The sequence below is a fragment of the Nycticebus coucang genome, chromosome Y, assembly GCF_027406575.1.
Source record: "Nycticebus coucang isolate mNycCou1 chromosome Y, mNycCou1.pri, whole genome shotgun sequence".
NCBI lineage: Eukaryota > Metazoa > Chordata > Mammalia > Primates > Lorisidae > Nycticebus > Nycticebus coucang.
The window spans coordinates 181,945-204,306 of NC_069805.1; the positions used below are offsets into that span (position 1 = coordinate 181,945).

The following is a 22,362-nucleotide window of genomic DNA, read 5'->3' on the forward strand; positions in this document are numbered from 1 at the left end:
AACCAGCGAGGAAGGCGAGTGGAGGGCAATGCACTGCAGGAGAGAGCAGCGGCTAGAGCTGCTGAGTTAAAAGCTACACTGAAGAAGAATACATGTGACACAGCTGATCTCAAATTTCTAAATAACCAATTATGTTCATAAACTCAACCTTTTGGAGAAAGAGAGCAAAGCTAAGAATGAAAAAATTCAACAACTTTGAGAAAAGAATTTGCAAGCTGGAGTACAAACTGTAGGTGGCAAGAAAAGAAGCACTGATTTAGGCATCAGTGTATGCAAATAGATGCACCAGTTGCTTCCCTGAAGTCAGTTCATATACACTTCCCCAGCCAGATGACCCTTACGTTGCAGATCTCCTGCAAGTGGCTGATAACAGGACATTAATTAGCAGAAACAAAACTGATTTTGGAAGATAGGATAACTATAGCTGTAGAAAGAAAGTACGCTCATATTAGAAAAAGACTGGATCAGCTGTGATACTGCCACACTCTAACAGTGGAAAGTTTACTGTTAGCAGAAAACTTTTCAGAGCTGAAAACTACACTGAAGAAAAATACATGTGACTGAACCAATTATGTTCATAAACTCAACCTTTTGGACAAAGAGAGCAAAGCTAAGAATGAAAAAATTCAACAATTTCAAGAAAAGAATTTGCAAGCTGCAGTACAAACTCTGGGTAAGTCCATTTCTTTTGAAAACAAATTATACACAGTTAACCTTTTAAAGGTACTACATACAACTGTTGACTGAAACAGAACTTTAGATTTTCATTCCTAGACATTTGAATTTGAAAAGACTTAGCTAGGTGTGGGGGGGTGTGCCTATAGTCTTATCAATTTAGGAGGTTGAGGGACTAAGATGGCCTGAGCACAAGAATTTCATGTTACAATGAGCTATGATCAGGCCATTGCACTTCACCTTGGGCAACAGTGAGGCCATGTGTCTAAGATCCATTGATAGGTAGATAGAAAGATAGGTAAATAGGAAGGTAGAGGAGCAAGATGGCTGACTGGAAAGAGCTTCCAAAAGAGGCTCCAAAGGAAATATATCCAAAAGGAAATATGATGTCCAGAAACAGCCCAATTATGCTGAAGACTGGGAGCCCAGCTGTGAGAGAAATAACTGCAGGTCACATCTGCTGAGACAAGCTGCGACTCCAAGAAACCAACCTTCAGGTACAAAATCCATCTGAAACGAAAACTGTCTGTACCCCCCCCCCCAAAGTAAACTGTGGGTTTTTTGTTTTTCTGTCTCATTTCTTTTTTTTCTCTTCATTTCTCTACTTCCTCAGAGGGACCCTACTGTGAATCTGAACACTCTCTTGCTAGGCAGAAAAACTGAACTAAAGTCTTCCTGCCATTCTGAACTCCCAGCACACCCTTCACCCCTTACCTGCCAAACCAGAAGCCTAAACCCTGCTGAGACTGAGGGAAGAGGTCCTTGAGCAGTGACCCCCACCCTGTTTGCCAGGAGAAGCACCCCCCCAACAAGAGACTCCAGGCTGCGCCAAACCTCCCCCCACTGCCCACCAGGCTCTACTCCAGCAACCACGCGGCCCAGCAAACAGCGCCTGACCCGACCAGGGACACTGCCAGCAACAGCAGAGTTGTTCTACCTTTAAGGTAGAAGAGGATGGTTATTGACTTTTAACGTACTAAAACATAATAACTATCAACCCAGAATCTTGTATCCAGCTAAACTGAGTTTTTATTTATGATGAAGAAATTAAATATTTTAATGACGTTCACATCCTGAAGAAACTTGCCATAACTAAACCAGCACTCCAGGATATTCTCAGCCCTATCCTCCATAAAGACCAGCGTAATCCTCCACCACAAAAGTAAACCCACCCAGAAAATTTTGATCCAATTCCAACTTCCACAGTCACAAAAGAATTAAAAATGTCCACCAGACTTTCGAAAGTTTTATGAATATTCTCAATTAATGTGAATGGCACAGGTTGGCTGACTGGGCACAAAAATTCAGGTCAGATATCTGCTGCATACAAAAATCTCATCTTAACTTTAAAGATAAATATAGAGTCAAGGTAAAGGGATGGTCATCTATATTCCAGACAAATGGAAAGGAGAAAAAAGCAGGTGTTGTAATCCTATTCACAGACACAATAGGCTTTAAACCAACCAAAATAAGGAAGGATAAGGATGAACACTTCATATTTGTTAAAGGTAATACTCACTATAATGAGATTTTTAATTATTAATATTTATGCACCCAACCGGAATGTGCCTCAATTTATAAGAGAAACTCTAACAGACACGAGCAACTTGATTTCCTCTAGTTTAATAGTAGTTGTAGATTTTAACACCACTTTAGTGGTGTTGGATAGATCCTCCAAAAAGAAGCAAAGCAAGGAAATTTTATTTTATTTTATTTATTTATTTATTTTTTTTAGCAAGGAAATTTTAGATTTAAACTTAACCATTCAACATCTGGATTTAACAGACATCTACAGAACATTTCATCCCAACAAAACTGAATACACATTCTTCTCATCAGCCCTCAGACCATACACCAAAATGAATCACATCCTAGGTCGCAAGTCTAACCTCAGCAAATTTTAAAAAATAGAAATTATTCCTTGCATCTTCTCAGACCATGATGGAAAAAAACAACAGGAATAACAACAGGAATCTGCATACTCATACAGAAACATGGAAGGTAAATAACCTCATGCTGAAGGATAGATGGTTACAGATGAGATTAAGAAGGAAATTACCAAATTTATGTAACAAAACGAAAATGCAGACACGAATTATCAGAACCTCTGGGATACTGCAAAGGCAGTCCTAAGAGGGAAGTTTATAGACTGCAAGCCTTCCTCAAGGAAACGGAAAGAGAAGTTAACAACAGGGCATCTCAAGCAACTGGAGAAGGAAGAACATTCCAACCCCAAAACCTGCAGAAGAAAAGAAATAACCTATATTAGAGTTGAATTAAATGAAATTGAAAACAAAAGAATTACACAACAGATCAATAAATCAAAAAGTTGGTTTTTTGAAAAGGACAATAAAATAGATAAACTTTTGGCTAACCTAACCAGGAAAAAAAGAGTAAAATCTCTAATTTCATCAATCAGAAATGGTAAAGACGAAATAAAAACAGACTGCTCAAAAATTCAAAAAATCCTTAACGAACATTACAAGAAACTTTACTCTCAGAAATATGAAAATCTGAAGGAAATTGATCAATACTTGGAAGCACGCCACCTACCGAAACTTAGCCAGAACGAAGTGGAAATGTTGAGCAGGCCTATATCAAGTTCTGAAAAAACATCAACTGTACAAAATCTCCCTAAAAAGAAAAGCCTGGGACCAGATGGCTTCACATCAGAATTCTACAAAACCTTTAGAGAAGAACTAGTGCCTATATTACTAACTATATAACTAGTGCCTATTTTACTCTTCCAAAATATAGAAAAAGAAGGAATACTACCCAACACATTCTGTGAAACAAACATCACCTTGATCCCTAAATCAGGGAAAGACTCAAGAAGAAAAGAAAATTATAGACCAATATCACTAATGAATATTGATGCAAAAATATTCAACAAGATCCTAACAAACACATCAAATCCAAAAACACATCAAAAAAATTATACACCATGACCAAGTGAGATTCCCAGGATCTCAAGGCTGGTTCAATATACGTAAATCTATAAATGTAATTCAGCACATAAATGAACTAAAAAATAAAGACCATATCATTCTCTCAATCGATGCAGAAAAAAGCTTTTGATAATATCCAGCATTCCTTCATAATCAGAACACTTAAGAAAACTGGAATAGAAGGGACATTTCTTAAACTGATAGAGGCCATCTACAGCAAACCCACAGCCAATATCCTACTGAATGAAGTTAAATTGAAATCATTTCCACTTAGATCAGGAACCAGGCAAGGTTGCCCATTGTCTCCATTGCTCTTTAACATTGTAATGGAAGTTTTAACCATTGCAATTAGGCAAGAAAAGGCGATCAGGGTATTCACATAGGGTCAGAAGATCAAACTTTCACTCTTTGCAGACGATATGATTGTATATCTGGAAAACACCAGGGATTTTACTACAAAACTTTTAGATGGTCAAGTAATACAGCAATGTCTCAGGCTACAAAATCAACACCAATAAATCTGTAGCCTTTATATATACCAACAATAGCCAAGCCGAAAAAAGTCAAGGAACTCTATTCCTTTCACAGTAGTGCCAAGGAAGATGATATATTTGGGAGTTGACCTAACAAACAACGTGAAGGATCTCTATAAAGAGAACTATGAAATTTTAAGAAAAAAAATAGCTGAAGATGTTAACAAATGGAAAAACATACCATGCTCTTGGCTAGGAAGAACCAATGTTGTTAAAATGTCGATATTACCCAAAGCAATATATAATTTTAATGCAATTCCTATTAAAGCTCCATTGTCATATTTTAAAGATCTTGAAAAACTACTTCTTTTTATATGAAATCAGGAAAAACCTCAAATAGCCAAGACATTACACAGAATTAAAAACAAAGCAGGAGGAATCACGCTACCAGACCTGAGACTGTACTATAAATCAATAGTGATCAAAACAGCATGGTACTGGCACAAAAACAGAGGGGTAGATGTATGGAACAGAATAGAGAACCAAGAGATGAATCCAGCTACTTACCATTATCTGATCTTTGACAAGCCAATTAAAAACATTCAGTGGGAAAAAGACTCCCTATTTAACAAATGTTACTGGGTGAACTGGCTGGCAACCTGTAGAAGACTGCAACTGGACCCACACCTTTCACCATTAACTAAGATAGATTCTCACTGGATAAAAGATTTAAACTTGGGCGGCGCCTGTGGCTCAACAGAGTAGGGCGCTGGACCCATATGCCAGAGATGGCGGGTTCAAACCCAACCCGGGCCAAAAAAAAAAAAGAAAAAACTGCAAGAAAAGGAAAAAAAAAAAAAGATTTAAACTTAAGGCATGAAAATATAAAATACTAGAAGAAAGTGCAGGGAAAACTCTTGAAGGAATCGGTCTGGGTGAATATTTTATGAGGAGGACTCCTCAGGCAATTGAAGCAGTATCAAAAATACACTCCTGGGACCTGATCAAACTAAAAAGCTTCTGCACAGCCAATAACACAGCAAGTATAGCAAGCAGACAGCCCTCAGAATGGGAGAAAATATTTGCAGGCTACACCTCTGACAAAGGTTTAATTACCAGAATCCACAGAGACCTCAAAAGTATTAGGAAGAAAAGAACAGTGATCCCATCTCAGGGTGGGCAAAGGACTTGATGAGAAACTTCTCTGAAGAAGACAGGTGCACAGCCTTCAGACACATAAAAAAGTGCTCATATGGTGGCGCCTATGGCTCAGTGAGTAGGGCACCAGCCCCATATGCCAAGGGTAGCGGGTTCAAACCCAGCCCCAGCCAAACTGCAACAAAAACATAGCCGGGCGTTGTGGCGGGTGCCTGTAGTACCAGCTGCTCGGGAGGCTGAGGCAAGAGAATCGCGTAAGCCCAAGAGTTAGAGGTTGCTGTGAGCCGTGTGACATCATGGCACTCTACCCAAAGGCGGTACAGTGAGACTCTGTCTCTACAAAAAAAAAAAAAAGTGCTCATCATCCTTAGTCATCAGGGAAATGCAAACCAAAACTGCTTTGAGATATCACCTAACTCCAGTAAGAGTAAGCCCACATAACAAAATCCCAAAGCCAGAGATGTTGGCGTGGATTTGGAGAAAAGGGAACACTTCTACACTGCTGGTGGGAATGCATACTAATATGTTCCTTTTGGAAGGATGTTTGGAGAATACCCAGAGATGTAAAAATAGACAAATCAATCCTATAATTCCTTTACTAGGTATATACCCAGAAAACCAAAAATCACAATATAATAAAGACATCTGTACCAGAATGTTTATTGCAGCCCAATTCATAATTGCTAAGTCATGGAAGAAGCCTAAGTGCCCATCAACCCATGAATGGATTAATAAATGTGGTACATATACACCATGGAATATTATGCAGCCTTAAAGAACAAAGGAGACTTTATCTCTTTCATGTTTACATGGATGGAGTTGGAACATATTATTCTTAGCAAAGTATTTCAAGAAGGGAAGAAAAAGTATCCAATGTACTCAGACCAAATGTGAAGCTAATTTATAGCTTTCATATGAAGGCTATAACCCAACTATAGCACAAGAATATGGGGAAAGGGCCAAGGGAGGGGAGGGGAGGAGGAAGGTTGGGGTGGAGGGAGAGTAATTGGTGGGGCCACACCTATGGTGCATCTTAGAATGGGTACAGGCGAAACTAACTTAATGCAGAATTCAAATGTCTTCATACAATAACTAAGAAAAAGCCATGAAGGCTATGTTAAACAGTTTGATGAAAATATTTCACATTGTATATGAAACCAGCACATTATACCCCTTGACTGCACTAATGTACACAGCTATGATTTAATAATAATCAAAAAAAGATAGGTTAATTAAAAAAAAAAAGTGATGGTAGTACACTCTGTAAATACGTTAACTCGAATTAATGGACGAATTCTATAGAATGTAAATAATATGTCCATAATGCTGTCACAAAGAATAATAAAACAAAACAAATTTGTGCATTCTGAGAATTAAGTAGACTTCACTTTTTTTTTTTTTGTAGAGACAGAGTCTCACTGTACCGCCCTCGGGTAGAGTGCCGTGGCGTCACACGGCTCACAGCAACCTCTAACTCTAGGGCTTATGCGATTCTCTTGCCTCAGCCTCCCGAGCAGCTGGGACTACAGGCGCCCGCCACAAAACCCAGCTATTTTTTGGTTGCAGTTTGGCCGGGGCCGGGTTTGAACCCGCCACCCTCGGTATATGGGGCCGGCGCCCTCCTCACTGAGCCACAGGCGCTGCCCAGACTTCACTTTTAATTATGTCTCTTTCCAACTCAATTTATGAAAGTCCACAACAATATTCCTTATATCAAAGATCAATACACAGGTTTTCAAACCCTATGACTAATAAAAACTTCCTCTTCATCCACACTGCACTATCTATGACTAACTCTTACAGTAGTTCTAAGATCAATATTATGACTTTTGTCCTTTGACAAGATAAATGTATTTTGTTGTCAATCTATTAGTAAGTTCTCTGTACTATATTTAAAAGTTTAAGGCCAGGCAAGTGGCTCACACCTGTAATCCCAAAACTTGGGAGGTCTGAGCTTAGGAGGCGCATGGATTGCCTGAGCTCACAAGTCCGAGACCAGCTGAGCCAGACAGAGACCTCATCTCTAAAAAAAAAATAGCCGGGCACTGTACAGGGTGCATGTAGTTCCAGGTACTTGGGAGGCTGAGGCAAAAGAATCACTTGAGCCCAAGAGTTTGAGGTTGCTGTGAGCTGTGATAACATGTTTTTATACCAAGAGTGACAAAGTAAGACTCTGTCTCAAAAAATAAATAAAAATAAATAGATAAAAGTGTGTATGTTCTAAAAGAGAAATATCCTGGTTTAACTTTATTATTTAACCTAAGATAAAATAGTGAATGAATAACTCAACATTCACACAGTTCCTTCATTTAAAAGGGTCTTTTTAAAGTTTTAGTTCTTTCCAAATTTCTAACCACTGTGAAACTGTTACAAGAACAACACTCCAATGCTAACAGCTAACACCTCCATCTTCCAGCATTCATCAATTCCCAGATGCAAACTTTTAATAGTTTTCTTTTTCTCTTAATTCTATTTGCTTGTAAAATATCACACTTGTCAAAAAAAAAACAACAACAACAACAACAAAACAAACACCTTTAAAAAGGGGCAGCGCCTATGGCTCAAAGGAGTAGGTGCCTGCTCCATATCTTGGGGGGGGTGGTTTCAAGCCCAGCCCCAGGCAAAAAAAAACCTTTAAAATATCACACTTGTGTTCTCTGTTGCCAATAAAATTCCAGAAAAAATTACTAATTAAGAATAACTTACTTTACATAAAATGTTTTTTTAAAAAACTACCTTTTTTGGTGGGCATAGTGGCTCACGCTGATAATCCCAACACTCTGGGAGACTGAAGTGGCTGTATTTCCTACACTCAGGTATTTGAGACCAGCCTGAGCAAGAGCGAGACCCAATCTCTAAATAAGGCTAGTGTGGTGGTTCAAGTCTGTTATCTAGCATTCTGGGAGGCCAGGGCAGGTGAATTGCCTGAGCTCAGAGATTAGAGACCAACTTGAGCCAGAGCAAGACCTCATCTCTAAAAATAGCTGGGCATTGTGGCAGGCACCTGTAGTCCCAGCTACTTGGGAGGCTGAGGCAAGAGAATAGCTGGAGCTCAAGAGTTTCAGGTTGCTGTGAGCTGTGATGTCACAGCACTCTACTAAGAATGAAAAAGTGAGACTCTATCTAAAAAAATAAATAAAGGATTTTACACATAAAATTTTATATTCATTTAAAAATAAAGCACTCTACCCAAGGTGACAAAGTAAGACTCTGTTTCAAAACGAACAGCTGTACATTGTTGTGGGTACCTATAGTCCCAGCTACTTAGGAGGCTGAGACAATGAGACTAGATGATCTCTTGCGCCCAGAATTTGGGGTTGCTATGAGCTATGTGACTCTATGGCACTCTACCAACGGTGACAAAGTGAGACTCAAAAAAAATAAAAATACTTTTTCCTTTTCCATGTTTAAAGAACAGACTCGCTAAAATTAGAGAAAAACACCAATAACAGAGAAAAGTATCTAACTCACAGTTTCTCAGTAAGAGCTAAGATTGACCATATTAGACCTTTCTCACTCTCCTGCTAACAGGCACCCTTAGAGTATCTGTTTTTATAACATCTGAAAAGAGCTAAACAGAAAAAAATGTAAATTTTTAAACCTATTGACTAAAAACTGCCCTTGAGAACCTGCTTTTTACTGCCTCCAGCAGGAGTTTCTGAGCAAATAACAGTGGATAGCAGGAGTGAAATCAGAATCAAAGACAAAATCTCAGAAGACAAAGACAAAATCAAGCAATTAAGTCTGTCTCCAATGGAATGGCATCCTCTTCTGTTACCTACCTGCTTCCAAGAAAATAAAGAAAAAAGAAAAAGCAGATAAAACAATTCATAGCACCATATTAATTTTGCTATAGCCATAAATAATCTTTACTTCCTTTACAACTCCCAAATAAAAAGTCAGAATAACTGATTCTCTCTGCTAATATTAATCACCCTCTCTGTCTTCTCAGTTGGAACCTTTTCCTGTGTGGAAAAGTAAAATAAACTTTCTCTTCTAGTCTTTGTCTGGAAATGTCTTTCTCAAACCCAAGTGCACCAGCTTACACTCTACATGAGTCTCTCTTTAAAATTAGTATTTTGTCATTAATAAAATCACAAAATTTTGAGTATGATTTACTCCCAAAGGAAAACAAAATTGGTTTTTAAATATATACCAACCTTCCAGTAGTCAGCCTGTAAACTGTAGTACCTCTGATAGGCAGATAATGCTGCAAAAGGAAAAATAATTATCAGTCAAATTATGTCCCACTTAAAAATATACAATAAGATATTGAAAGGTATTTTAACATAAGCTATCAATAATACCCTTCTATCAACAAATGATAATGTAAAAACCAAACAATTCAAATTTTGTGGTTTAGCAACTTAATCAGGAATAGAAAACCATGATTAAATCTAACTTATGGCTCTCACAGTAACCCTGTACTCCGGGGGAATGAGGCAGGAGTATCCTATGAGCTAAAGGGTTAAAGACCAGCCTAAGTAACAGGGAGATCCTTCACTATGAAAAATAAAAAAATTAGCTGGGATGGTGGCACATGCCTGTAGTTATGGCTACTCCAGAAGCTGAGGCAGGATAATCACTTGAGCGAACAATTTAAGGCTGCACTGAACAATGACAACACCACTACCCCTTGCCTGAGAGATAGAGCAAGACTCAGTCTTTAAAAAAAAAAAAAAAACTCACCTATGCACTTAAACAAATGTAAACTCTTGGCAATGTCTGACTCCCACAGAGACCAAAGCTGATGGAAATTCTGTTGGACTACTATATACTATAATGAATGTCTTAACTTTTCCTTAATATGCAATTCTCAGGAAGATAAAAAAATTCAGCCTCTTAAGAGGTAAAATAACTCTTATTTATAATGCTTTCTTTTACATAATCAACATTACCCCAAGCTACTATCTTTAATTTAATTCCTAGATAGGTATTCCCTGTCCCCTAACCCACCTAAAGGCACAGAAAAGTTCTCAAAACACACAAAATAGTTCTTGTCAATCTATAAATGAGCACATGAAGTAAAAAAAAAAAAGTAAAACAGAAGTCACAAAGCACACATTAATCACTGGGAACATTAACGACAACACAACAGTAATAACAACAAAAAATCAGGATAAGCCAGCACAATCCAAACAACTCAGAATCTCTTTGAAAAAGAGCAACTCTTTAGGCTCTGTGCCTATCTAGGGCACCAGGCACATACACCAGAGATGGAAGATTGAATCCAGCCCAGGGCTGCCAAATAACAATGACAACAACAATAAAAAAAAAAAAAAGAAGAAGAAGAAAAAGAAAAAGAAAAAAAAATAGCCAGGAGGGATGGCGGGTCCCTGTAGTCCCAGCTACTCGGGAGGCTGAGGCAAGAGAATCGCTTAAGCCCTAGAGTTTGAGGTTGCTGTGAGCTGTGTGACGCCATGCACTCTATCCAGGGTGACATAGTGAGGCTCTGTCTCAAAAAAAAAAAAAAGAAAAGAGCAACTCTTCTGTTGAAGTTCCCTGTGGTAAACAAGCACTTTTATTATTTCATTTACTTTCACAATGTAACAATAACATTATTTGAAATGCCTTCATAAATTAAATTAGAATGAGATAAATTTATGTTATCATGAAATGACAAGATAGAATTTTAAAAGAACCAAATTTAATGCTTAAGAGACAGTAGTACATATAAAAACCATCTCATGAGATAAGATACATTTAAAGTCTGAGAATTCTATGAAAAATATTCTTTTGTAAAACAAGTAGTAAGAAGCAAATTCCAAAAAGGTAGCTGGAGGAAACAGGTACTTTACCCAAGAAAGCCATCTTAAAAGTCTCCAAGAATTGGCTCGGCACCTGTAGCTCAGCAGCTAAGGGTGCCAGCCACATACACTGGAGCTGGTGGGTTCAAATCCAGACTGGCCTGCCAAACAACAATGACAACTATAACCAAAAAAACAAAATAGCTGGGCATTGTGGCAAGTACCTGTAGTCCTAGCTACTTTAGAGTCTGAGGCAAAAGAATCATTTATAAGCCCAAGAGCTGGAGGTTGCTGTGATCTGTGATGCCACAGAACTCTACTAAGGGTGACACCGTTAGACTCTGTCTAAAAAAAAAAAAAAGTCTCTGAGAATTATCCTAAGGGTGCTACAAATAAAATGAAGAATATTATTTATATGAGATAGTCTACTAGGGTGGCTCCTGTGGCTCAGTGACTAGGGCACCGGCCCCATATACCAAGGGTGGTGGGTTCAAACCCGGCCCCAGCCAAACTGCAACCAGAAAATAGCCAGGCGTTGTGGCGGGCGCCTGTGGTCCCAGCTACTTGAGAGACTGAGGCAAGAGAATTGTCTAAGCCCAAGAGCTGGAGGTTGCTGTGAGCTGTGACACCATAGCACTCTACCTAGGGCGACAAGGTGAGACTCTGTCTCTAAAAAAAAAAAGATAGTCTACTAAATCTCTGAAAACAGTTAGAATCTGTGACATTCTAGCCAGAACTTACTGAACTTGTTCCTTCTCCTACCTCTTTCACCTTGCCCCTGCTCCAGCAAATAGGAGTACTCAACCCAAAACGCAAGAGTTCCCTCTTACCTAAGTTGCAGTTTTAAGGCTAGATGATCTCCTCAAATGCAGAAGGCTATCAACATTTCTGTTTTCCACTCAGCTCTTCCTACAGAAAACTATAAAACCAAGTAAAGGACAGGTAGAGGGGGCTGCTTTCCTCTACCATGTCCACATTTACAAAGTGGAAAACTAATGCAGGTACAAGTCAAAAATACAGATGCCAATTACCGTTGGCCCATACAATTCAGTGAGGAGGGTTTCAAGATAGGAGATGAAAGCAGAGAAGATTATGATGGGAAAACATTTAGAGATGTTTAAATCTAAGAAGATCCTGAAAGCATTAACATTTTTATTACAATTAAAAGAAGTCTGATAGTTCCATGAGGACAAGAATCTAAAGTATAGATTGTCTCAAAGTTTATCAGAGAAACCCAGGGAAACAGTCACGAAAGAACCATCAGGTTCAACAATCCTTAAAGATTGACTTCCAAGAGTAGGTACACAAAAGGGTTTGAATTTAATTTCATCAGACTTTGAAGCAATTTATACATATAGCCATTGTCAAAACCCAAAAAACAGAATTATCAACCATCAAATTGTGAATGTTGATAGAACAAAGATCATCTTCCACAAGAAGTCTAGTTCTATATTTGAATTGATAACCAACAAACTGGAAAACCCTGTTTCACAAAGATACATTGTTGGAAATGGAAGAAGGCGCCACACAGTCTCAGACAGAGCAGGACATGTTTGCAAACACTTGATCCAGAATTTGTAACTGGCATTGTAGAGAAATTAGTTCTCAATGCATCGCGGTTAGTCAGTTCAATGAACTCCTCTTGTGCTGTCTCCAGAACATCTTCAACTTTGACTGTGAATGGGCTTCTGGCAAATGCAAATGGTGTGTCAGGTAGACTGGGAAAGGAGGATGAAATTTGCTCTGCAAGCACGTGCAAGTGTTCTTTCACAGAAATTATCATTGAAACCCTTTTGTCTTGTTCAATGTCATGTTCCTCAAAGAAAGTAGATAAGGTAGGCAACGTGTAAATTTTATTTTCATCCATTTATTTTGCCAAAGCTGAAGTTTTATTTGGACTAATGGGATCTTTTCAGACAAATCGAGGCATGTTGCATTTTGTCCTTGCAGCGATAAATTTAACTCATTCAAGATGGCAAAGATGTCAACCAAGAAAAGCTATTTTTGCAATTCACTTTTATCACTGAAAAGTGCTTTGAACTGCACTCTTGCTTTCTGATTTAAAAACTTTTTAAAGAGTTCATCACAAAGCTCAACAACACGTTTTAAAACTTTTCCTCTCTGGGCGGTGCCTGTGGCTCAGTCGGTAGGGCGCCGGCCCTATATACCGAGGGTGGCGAGTTCAAACCCGGCCCCAGCCAAACTGCAACCAGAAAACAGCCAGGCGTTGTGGCGGGCGCCTGTGGTCCCAGCTGCTCAGGAGGCTGAGGCAGGAGAATCGCTTAAGCCCAGGAGTTGGAAGTTGCTGTGAGCTGTGTGAGGCCACGGCACTCTACTGAGGGCCATAAAGTGAGACTCTGTCTCTACAAAAAAAATAAAATAAAACTTTTCCTCTCGACAACCATTTCACTTCAGTGTGAAATAGAAGAGCATTGTTCAGTGCACTGAACTCATTGCACAGTTGCAAAAACAGTTGACTGTTTCAAGTGTTCGCCTTTACAAAATTGACAGAACTTATGATGCTGTTCATTACTTCTTGTAACTCTTGTGGAACTGTCTTCATCGCTAATATTTGCCAATGAATCATACAGTGTTTTCCGATGACTTTTGGTGACTAACTCAGTACCAAACATTGAAATCCAGATGACATCCTCGCAAAGCTGGAGCACCATCTGTGCAAACACCACAGACCTTTTCTCAGGAGAGCTTATGCTCTTTCAGAAATGAACCAACTGTGTCAAATACATCATGTGCAATAGCTGTTGTGGTTTGCAGAAAAGGACTCATCTTTAAAGTCACCATCGTTAATATACCTCATGTAAGACAGTAACTGTGAACAGTTTACAACGTCTGTAGTTCATCAAGCTGGACACTAAATATTGGAAGCGTGAAGCAGATTCAGTTTCCTGGATTACCTGATGAAGAATATCAGCAAACATGTCATCTATTCTTCTGCAGACAGTGTTGTTAGATAAGGAAATTGCACTTGATTTTGTAACACATTCATCTCTCATAATTCTAACAATGTCTTTGGCCGTTGGCAACAGTAAATCCTCAGCAATGGTGTGATGTTTCATAGCTCTGGCGATTCTCAGTGCCACCAAATATGAACCTTCAAAGGCTACTACGTTTTGTTTGTGGTACTTGCCACCAGTGTCAAGTCTGGCTTTCTTGAGTCCATCAGCTTTGCTTCTAAAATAGTTGGTATCCTTGCTGGCAAAGCTCGGTTGCTTACTATCAAAATGGCGTTTTAGTTTGTTCGGCTTCATAGATTCGACTGATAGAACTTCACAACAAATAACACACTGCAGTTTCTCAATTCCTGCTGTAATTACTGAAATAAAATCATACTGCAAAAAATCCTCACTATGTTTTCTTTTCTTAATATTCTTATCTACACAATCCATTGTCACAGGGTAGTTTGCTAATGAAAATAATATGTAACAATAGCTTTAATAATATAGAAGATGACACATGGCATAGTTCTATCAATATAGTTCATTAAAGTTTCTTATGATTTGGGCAGTGCCTGTGGCGCAAGGGAGTAGGGCACTGGCCCCATATGCTGGAGGTGGCAGGTTCAAACCCAGCCCCGGCAAAAAAAAAAAAAAAAAGTTTCTTATGATTTACCATTCTGTTTTTTTTTTACATACCTGTTATTATCACAAGGGGGCAGTATTCACATTAACCACAGCTGAATACAAGAAGACCAATCAGCATCCAGATTAAATTCCCATGGTACAGATTATTTATTTTTTGCAGTAGTTGATGATTTTACAGTTGTACATTTGCCCAGTAATTATAATTCATGAAGTTGTTGTTTTACCTGCAATATGACTGCTTTCAACACAGCCGCTGGTTTCTACACAGTAGCTGCTTTTAACAAAGCAGCTGCTTTCTATACAGCTCCTCTTTCTACACAGTATCTGCTCTCTACACATGTGTCTGGTCCAAGTAAGTACATTATAGTGCCAACCCTGTCACATACACCTGTATTTGTAGAAGGTGTATGTGATGGAGTTTGCGTGATGATGTCATCATGCTGGGTACTAGTATGTGGACCTATCTGCATGTGGGAGGATCACCTGAAGATGCTGTTCCTAACAGCATTGGAAATACGTGTTTTCCAATGGTCTTAGGCGACCCCTGTGAAAGGGTCATTCGACCCCGAAAGAAGTTGTAACCCAGAGGTTGAGAATCACTAAAGTAGAAGAAAAAGTATCAGAGCTCAGAAACAGGTATTTTGAAATAAACCCGTCAGACAAAAAAGAAACAAGAATTAACAAGGAACAAACCAAATCTTCCAGATGTCTGAGACTACATAACACAAACAAGTGTATACATTGTTATTTTCAAGAGAGAAAAGAGATCAACAAGTTTAGAAAACCTATTTTAGGAGATAATCAATGAAAACTTCCCAAGTATAGTAAGAGAATTAGACATGCAGAGCAAGAGGCCTAGCAATCCCTAGGCAAATACAAAAAGTATACATTATGGCATATGCCACCACACCTTGCCTAAAACAGACTTTTAAAACAGCAAAAAATAAAAAGACAGAGACAGACATCACACAGTGATAAAGGGATCAATTCAACTAGAAGATATAAAAATCCTAAGTATATATTCACCCAACAATGCACCACTCAGAATCATTAAACAAATATTACCAAGACTTAAAAAAAAGGACAGCATCACCCTAATAACAAGGGACTTCCAACATTCCACTCAAACACAGACATCAAAACAGAAAATTTAAAAGGAAAACATTGGACGGTAGACCAAATGTTGTTAAGAGACACACAGAATATTCTATACCATGACTACAGAATATGTATTTCTTTTTTTTTTTTTTTTTTTTGTAGAGACAGTTTCACTTTATTGCCCTCTGTAGAGTGCTGTGATGTCACACAGCTCACAGCAACCTCCAACTCCAGGGCTTAGATGATTCTCCGGCCTCTGCCTCTCGAGCAGCTGGGACTACAGGCGCCTGCCACAACGCCCGGCTATTTTTTGTTGGTCTGGGCTGGGTCAGAACCCGCCACCCTCGGTATATGGGGCCGGCGCCCTGCTCACTGAGCCACAGGCGCTGCCCCCAGAATATGTATTTCTTTCATCAGTTCATGAAACATTTTCCAAGACAGACCACATGTTATGCCAGAAAATAAGTCTTAAATTTAAAGAGATTGAAATCACATTGTGTATCTTCTCAGACCTTGGTGGAATAAAGTTAGAAATGAATACCAAAAAGAACTTCAGAAAGTATACAAATATATGGAAATTAAACACAATCCTGACTGAACACTGGGTCTTTGAAGAAATTAAAATACAAATTTGAAAATTTTTGAAACAAATAAAAATGAAAACACAGAGGCCAAGTACAGAGGCTCACACCTGTAATCTTAGAACTGTGGGAGGCTGAGGCAGGTGGATTGTCTGAGGTCACAGGTTTGAGACCAGCCTGAACCAGAGCGAGACCCCATCTCTAAAAATAGCTGGGCGTTGTGGCAGATGCCTGTAGTCCCAGCTACTTGGGAGGCTGAGGCAAGAAAATCGCTTAGTCCAAGAGTTACAGGTTGCTATGAGCACTATACCAACGGTGACCAAAAAAAAAATTAAACACAATATACCAAGATGGGTATTTTGGGACATATATATGGGACATCAAAGGTAATGCTAAAAGAAAATTGTATAGCTCGCCTTGCCACATAAAAAGGGTATTAATAGAAAGAACACAAATTCACCACCCAATACCACATCTCAAAGAAGAAGAAAAACAGAAATAAGCCAAACTCAAAGCTACAGGAAGAAAAGAAATAAAGATCAGAGCAGAATTAAATAAAACTGAGGCCAAAAAAACAAAACAATGAAACAACAAAATAAAAAGTTATCCAAAATATTAACAAAACAACATACCTCTAGGTAAACAAACTAAGCGGAAAGAAGATAAACATTATCAGAAATGAAAGAAATATATATTACAAGTGACACCACAAAAACACAGAAAATCTCGTCTGCATCTATTACAAACTACATACACACAACTAGAAAACCTAGAGGAAATGGATAAATTCCTGAACACATCCATCTTCCTGAGACTGAATTAGGAAGAAACAGAAATTCTGAACAGAATAATAATGAGTAGTAAGACTAAATCAGTAATAAAAAATCTCCCATCTCCCATCCTCCTTTCCTCTAAAAATGCTCCAGACAAGTGGTTTCCACAGTTGAATTCTACCAAATGTACAGTAATAAGACTGTGAAGCAAAACTGAGGAGGGAATTTCCTCAAACTTCATCTATGGGCTGGGTAATCACAAGTTGGGTTTGGTTCTGATACCAAAACCAGACAAGGACACAATTTAAAAAAAAAGAAAACGGCAGATCAATATCCCTGAGAACACAGATACAAAAACACTAGCAAACTGAATCCCACAGCACATCAATAATAATAGTAATAATAATAATAAAACAAAACACTATGATCAAGTGGGTTTCAACCAGAGATGGAAGATGACTCAACACATTCAATTCAATAAATGTGATACATCAACAAAAATAAGGACAAAAAGGCTGTGATCACATGAATAGACACACAAAAAAAGGATTCAATAAAAATGAGCATCCCACCAGACACAGTGGCTCACTCCTGTAATCCTAGCACTCTGAGAGGCTGAGGTGGTGAACTGCCTGAGCTCACAGGTTCAAGGCCAGCCTGAATCAGAGCAAGATCCTGTCTCTAAAAATAGCCAGGCCTTGTGGTAGATGCCTGTAGTCCTAGCTACTTCGGAGGCTGAGACAAGAGAATGACTTTAACCTAAGAGTTAGAGGTTGCTGTGAGCTATGACACCACTGCACTCTCCCAAAGGTGACAGCTAAAGACTCTGTCTTAAATTAAAAAAAAAAAAAAAAGAGTATCACTTCAGGCTAAAAATCCTCAACAAAGTGGGGTTTGCTCAAAAAATAAAGGCCATTTATACAACAAACCTATAGACAACTCCATATATAATGAACAGTAGAAACCATTCCTTCTAAAAACTGAAACAAGACAAGGATGCTCATTTTCACAGCTCTTATTCAATGTACTAGTATATAATACAAGTCATCACCAGAGCCACAAGGCAAGGGAAAAATATAAACATCATTGAAGGTGCATGGTTTTCAGCACCCCAGAAAGGTGGCTTTATCTCATATGTTCTCCTTGAAGTATGAGGTCCTGGGACGGGAAAATTCCATTCTCAGCTACAAGCAAGACTCGGGAGTTAATTCCTCCCTGCTTGCTGAAAAGGCCTTGAGAAAGAAATCCCTGAGGTCTCTGCCAAGTTCCAAGCCAAGTCCCAAGTCCTTGTTGGAGATTTAGCACCTGTCTGGAGCTAAACTGTTGCTCTTCATTCCCTAACTTCAAATTACCCAAAAGTTTCATTTAACCAGTTAGGGAGGTGGAACAGACAGCCTGGTGTCCTTGTAGTTTATCTTTAAGTTATATGCTCCAGACTTAGAAATGAAGTGTATGTGCTTTGCAACATTTATGCTGAGGAGAATTTTTTATGGCAGTCTCAATGCTTTTGTTCTTTATTCTTACTTATTCTTATCTGATGAGTTTGGATATATAATACGTGAATAAAGATGAACAATCACTGTGGGCCTGAGCGAGCCCCCAGTCTTCCCTTAATTAATAAATAATTCATTCCATCTGCAGTGATATCTCTGTGTCCTCGACTGGGCTAGTGGACAGCAACACATCATCCAGATTGAAAGAGGAAGCTAAACTATCCCTGTTTGCTGATGATAGAATCGTCCACTTAGAAAATCTTTGGTTCTGATACCAAAACCAGACGAGGACACAATTTAAAAAAAAAGAAAACGAATTTCAAAAAAAACTTCTCAGATTTGATAAATGAACAATAAAATTTCAGGATACAGAACTCAATGCACAGAAACCAGAAGCATTTGTATATCCCAATAACTGTCTAACCAACAACCAAATAAAGAAGGTAATTACATTTAAAATAGCTAAAAGAAATCTAAAACAACCAGGTACATATTTAACTAAGGAAGTGAGTAAGTATGTAAAAGAAACTATAAACCCTGCCTGGTGGCTCATGCCTGTAATCCTACCAGTCTGGGAAGTCGAGTCGGATAAACTGCCCGAGTTCATGGGTTCAAAACCAGTCCTCAAGTTATGCCGGCCACTGCTACTGCCATCACTGACATTATCCCAATCAAGTTCCTCACCACTCTGCCACTACATTTTGCTCAGTAGAGCAAAAGACAGACTTGCCTGAACCCACAAACACCATACTGCACCACTCTGGTTTCTAAGAAGAAGCTTACTCAGCCTACTGCTGCATCAATGGGGCCAAAAGGCAAGTCCACTTGCCATGCCTGTACCCTCCAAAACTCCATCATACCCTCCACTAACAAACTTACCCTCAGTGACTAAGGAAATCAGAAACAAAGTTGATGTTTTGTTTCTGAACAATTCCTATGAAGACAAGTATTGTACATACCCAGAATCAAAACCTAACTGCCCCATACAACTAACACCATAGATATGTCAGTAGAAAATGGTCCTCTCTAATGAAAACACATTTTAAAAATGTAAAGAACTGTTACACCAGATGTGCAAATACACACACAAACATGAAAAGGCAAGGAAATATGACACCTGGAAAGAAAACAGTAATTCTGGGCGCACCTGTGGCTCAAGGAGTAGGGCACCGGTGCCATATGCCAGAGGTGGTGAGTTCAAACCCAGCCCCAACCAAAAAAAAAAAGAAAACAGTAATTCTTCAGCTCTTCAGAGTACAATAAAAAAAAATGCATGAAATCTCAGGTAATGAATTCAAAAGAACAATTTTAAAGATTAGCGAGATAAAAGAAAATATAGAAAAACAATATAAATAAACTGGAAAAATCATTCAGGATATGAATGGGAAATTTTCAAAAGAGAAGAAAATCATAAAAAAACACCTACAAAAATTCTGGAACTAAAGAATTAACTAAATTTTATATGTAATACCAAATTTGAAAGCTTCAACAACAGACTGAATTAAGCAAAGGAAAAATATTCAGAGTTTCAAGACAGGTATATAGAAATAACTGAGTAAGACAAAAGTAAAAAATAATAAACAATGAACAAAAAGCTTACAGTGACGTATGGGACACTATAAAGTAATCAAATATTCAAATTGAAGTGTCCCACAAGGTCAAGAGAAACAAATTTAATAAAAACACATATTTAATAAACACATATTTAATAAGAAACAACTAAAACATCTCAAGTTTAACAAGAGAGACATTCAGATGTGGAAACAGGGTGATCACAAAAGTTTTCTCCACAGCACATGTCAGTCACAACATCTAAAGCAGACAGAATTCTAAAACAGCAAAAGAAACATCTAGTCACTTATAAGGCAACTTCCATCAGGGCATGAATGGATGTCCCAGAAGAAACCTATGGCCAGGACAAAAGGGGATAATACAAAATGTTGAAAGGAAAACAATACCTCCCCACATACATGTACACACACAGTCTAGCAGCCAAGGATACTATTAACATGTATATCCAGAAGTTATCTTTCATAAAAGTGGAAACAAAGTTCTAGATAAGGAGAAGCTAAGGGACTTCATCACCACTAAACCAGCCCCACAAGAAATTCTTGAGGAAGTCTTACATGAAGAGATAATATGCTGGTGTCTGCTATAGAACTGATTGCTTGCTTGCTTGCTAGCTAGTGGAGAAAATTCCCAAAATATTTTGAGATCAGAGAAGTCTTTTCTGTTGATTCATAGTATGAAACAGAAGAAAAACATGTTTTTCATTTTTCCTAAATATAACAGCTACGATCAAAAGAAAAAAAAAGATAATCCAGGAACAAATTTAACCAAGGAGCTGAAAGATTCCCACAAGGAAACCAACAAAAGTGACAAAAAAAATTGAAGAAGACACAAACAAATCTAAGTAAGTTGCATGCTAATGGATCCCAGTCATTAAGATTATTAAAAGAGGGGGGGCACCTGTGGCTCAGTTGGTAAGGCGCCGGCCCCATATACCGAGGGTGGTGGGTTCAAACCCGGCCCCGGCTGAACTGCAACCAAAAAATAGCTGGGCGCCTGTAGTCCCAGCTACTTGGGAGGCTGAGGCAAGAGGATCACTTAAGCCCAGGAGTTGGAGGTTGCTGTGAGCTATGTGATGCCATGGCACTCTACCGAGTGCCATAAAGTGAGACTCTGTCTCTACAAAAAAAAAAAGATTATTAAAAGGATCATACTGCCTAAAGCAGTCTACATATTCAATGCAATTCCTATGAAAATGCCAATGCCATTTTTCACAGGAACAGAAAAGCCAACATAACTTCTAAAAAAGAGCCCAAGGAGCCAAAGCAATCCTGAACAAAAAGAACAAAGATAGGGTGGCGCCTGTGGCTCAGTCAGTAAGGCGCCGGCCCCGTATACCGAGGGTGGCGGGTTCAAACCCGGCCCCAGCAGAACTGCAACCAAAAAATAGCTGGGCGTTGTGGCGGGCGCCTGTAGTCCCAGCTACTCGGGAGGCTGAGGCAAGAGAATCGCTTAAGCCCAGGAGTTGGAGGTTGCTGTGAGCTGTGTGAGGCCACGGCACTCTACCAAGGGCCATAAAGTGAGACTCTGTCTCTACAAAAAAAAAAAAAAAAAAAGAACAAAGATAGAGGCATCACACCACCCTACTTCAAAATATATTGTAAGCCTGTGATAACAAAAACAGCATGGTAGGTTCCTTTGGTAGGTTATGAAGAATGTGCTCATCTAAAAGACGTTATTTACCAATAAAGAAGATAGGAAATGAAGAGAAGCAACACAGACAGGAAGTTCCACATGATACGTATGAGAAGACAAAACTTAGGCCTACTATGACTCAAAACATTTGCCTACAGAGGCCTATCAACCAGTGTTCTTATACTTCTACATCTGAGACAGAATATGCACAGATATTTCTATAACGAAACCATCCCCAGGGAAGCTTCTTCTCTCCCCTCCACACACCACAAAATGAATCAAAGTCCATTTTATCCCTCTCAAACTGTTCCAAAATGACCATCATTTGAGTTGTCCCACCAACTGCCCCATCTTATTTCCTGCTAAGTTTCTACTATCTGGTACTTTTTAGATTCTAGTCAGAAACTAATTCTGTCTAAATATGTTTATGAGTCCTCTCTCACTCTCTCCTTCTCTTTCTCTCCTCTTACTCTCCACCACCACCACCCCCATGCTCTCTCTTTCCTCTTTCTCTCTTTTCTCCCCTCTCTCTCTTCTTTTCTCTCCTCCTTGGTGCTGCTCGGTGCTGCTCTGCAGCATCCCTCCCTCGCCAATAAAAACCTTTCATACA

The 22,362-nt window shown here is 38.8% G+C and overlaps 1 protein-coding gene across 4 annotated transcripts in view; it reads right to left on the reverse strand.

The window, feature by feature from the left end:
* LOC128578987 (histone demethylase UTY) overlaps nt 1-22,362 on the reverse strand; it is a 224,939-nt gene that overhangs the window by 168,947 nt on the left and 33,630 nt on the right. For all 4 annotated transcript variants that reach the window (XM_053581315.1, XM_053581314.1, XM_053581313.1 and 1 more), the window contains exon 4: nt 9,415-9,464. In XM_053581315.1, the coding sequence (XP_053437290.1) occupies nt 9,415-9,464 (50 nt within the window). The remainder of the gene's footprint in view (nt 1-9,414; nt 9,465-22,362) is intronic.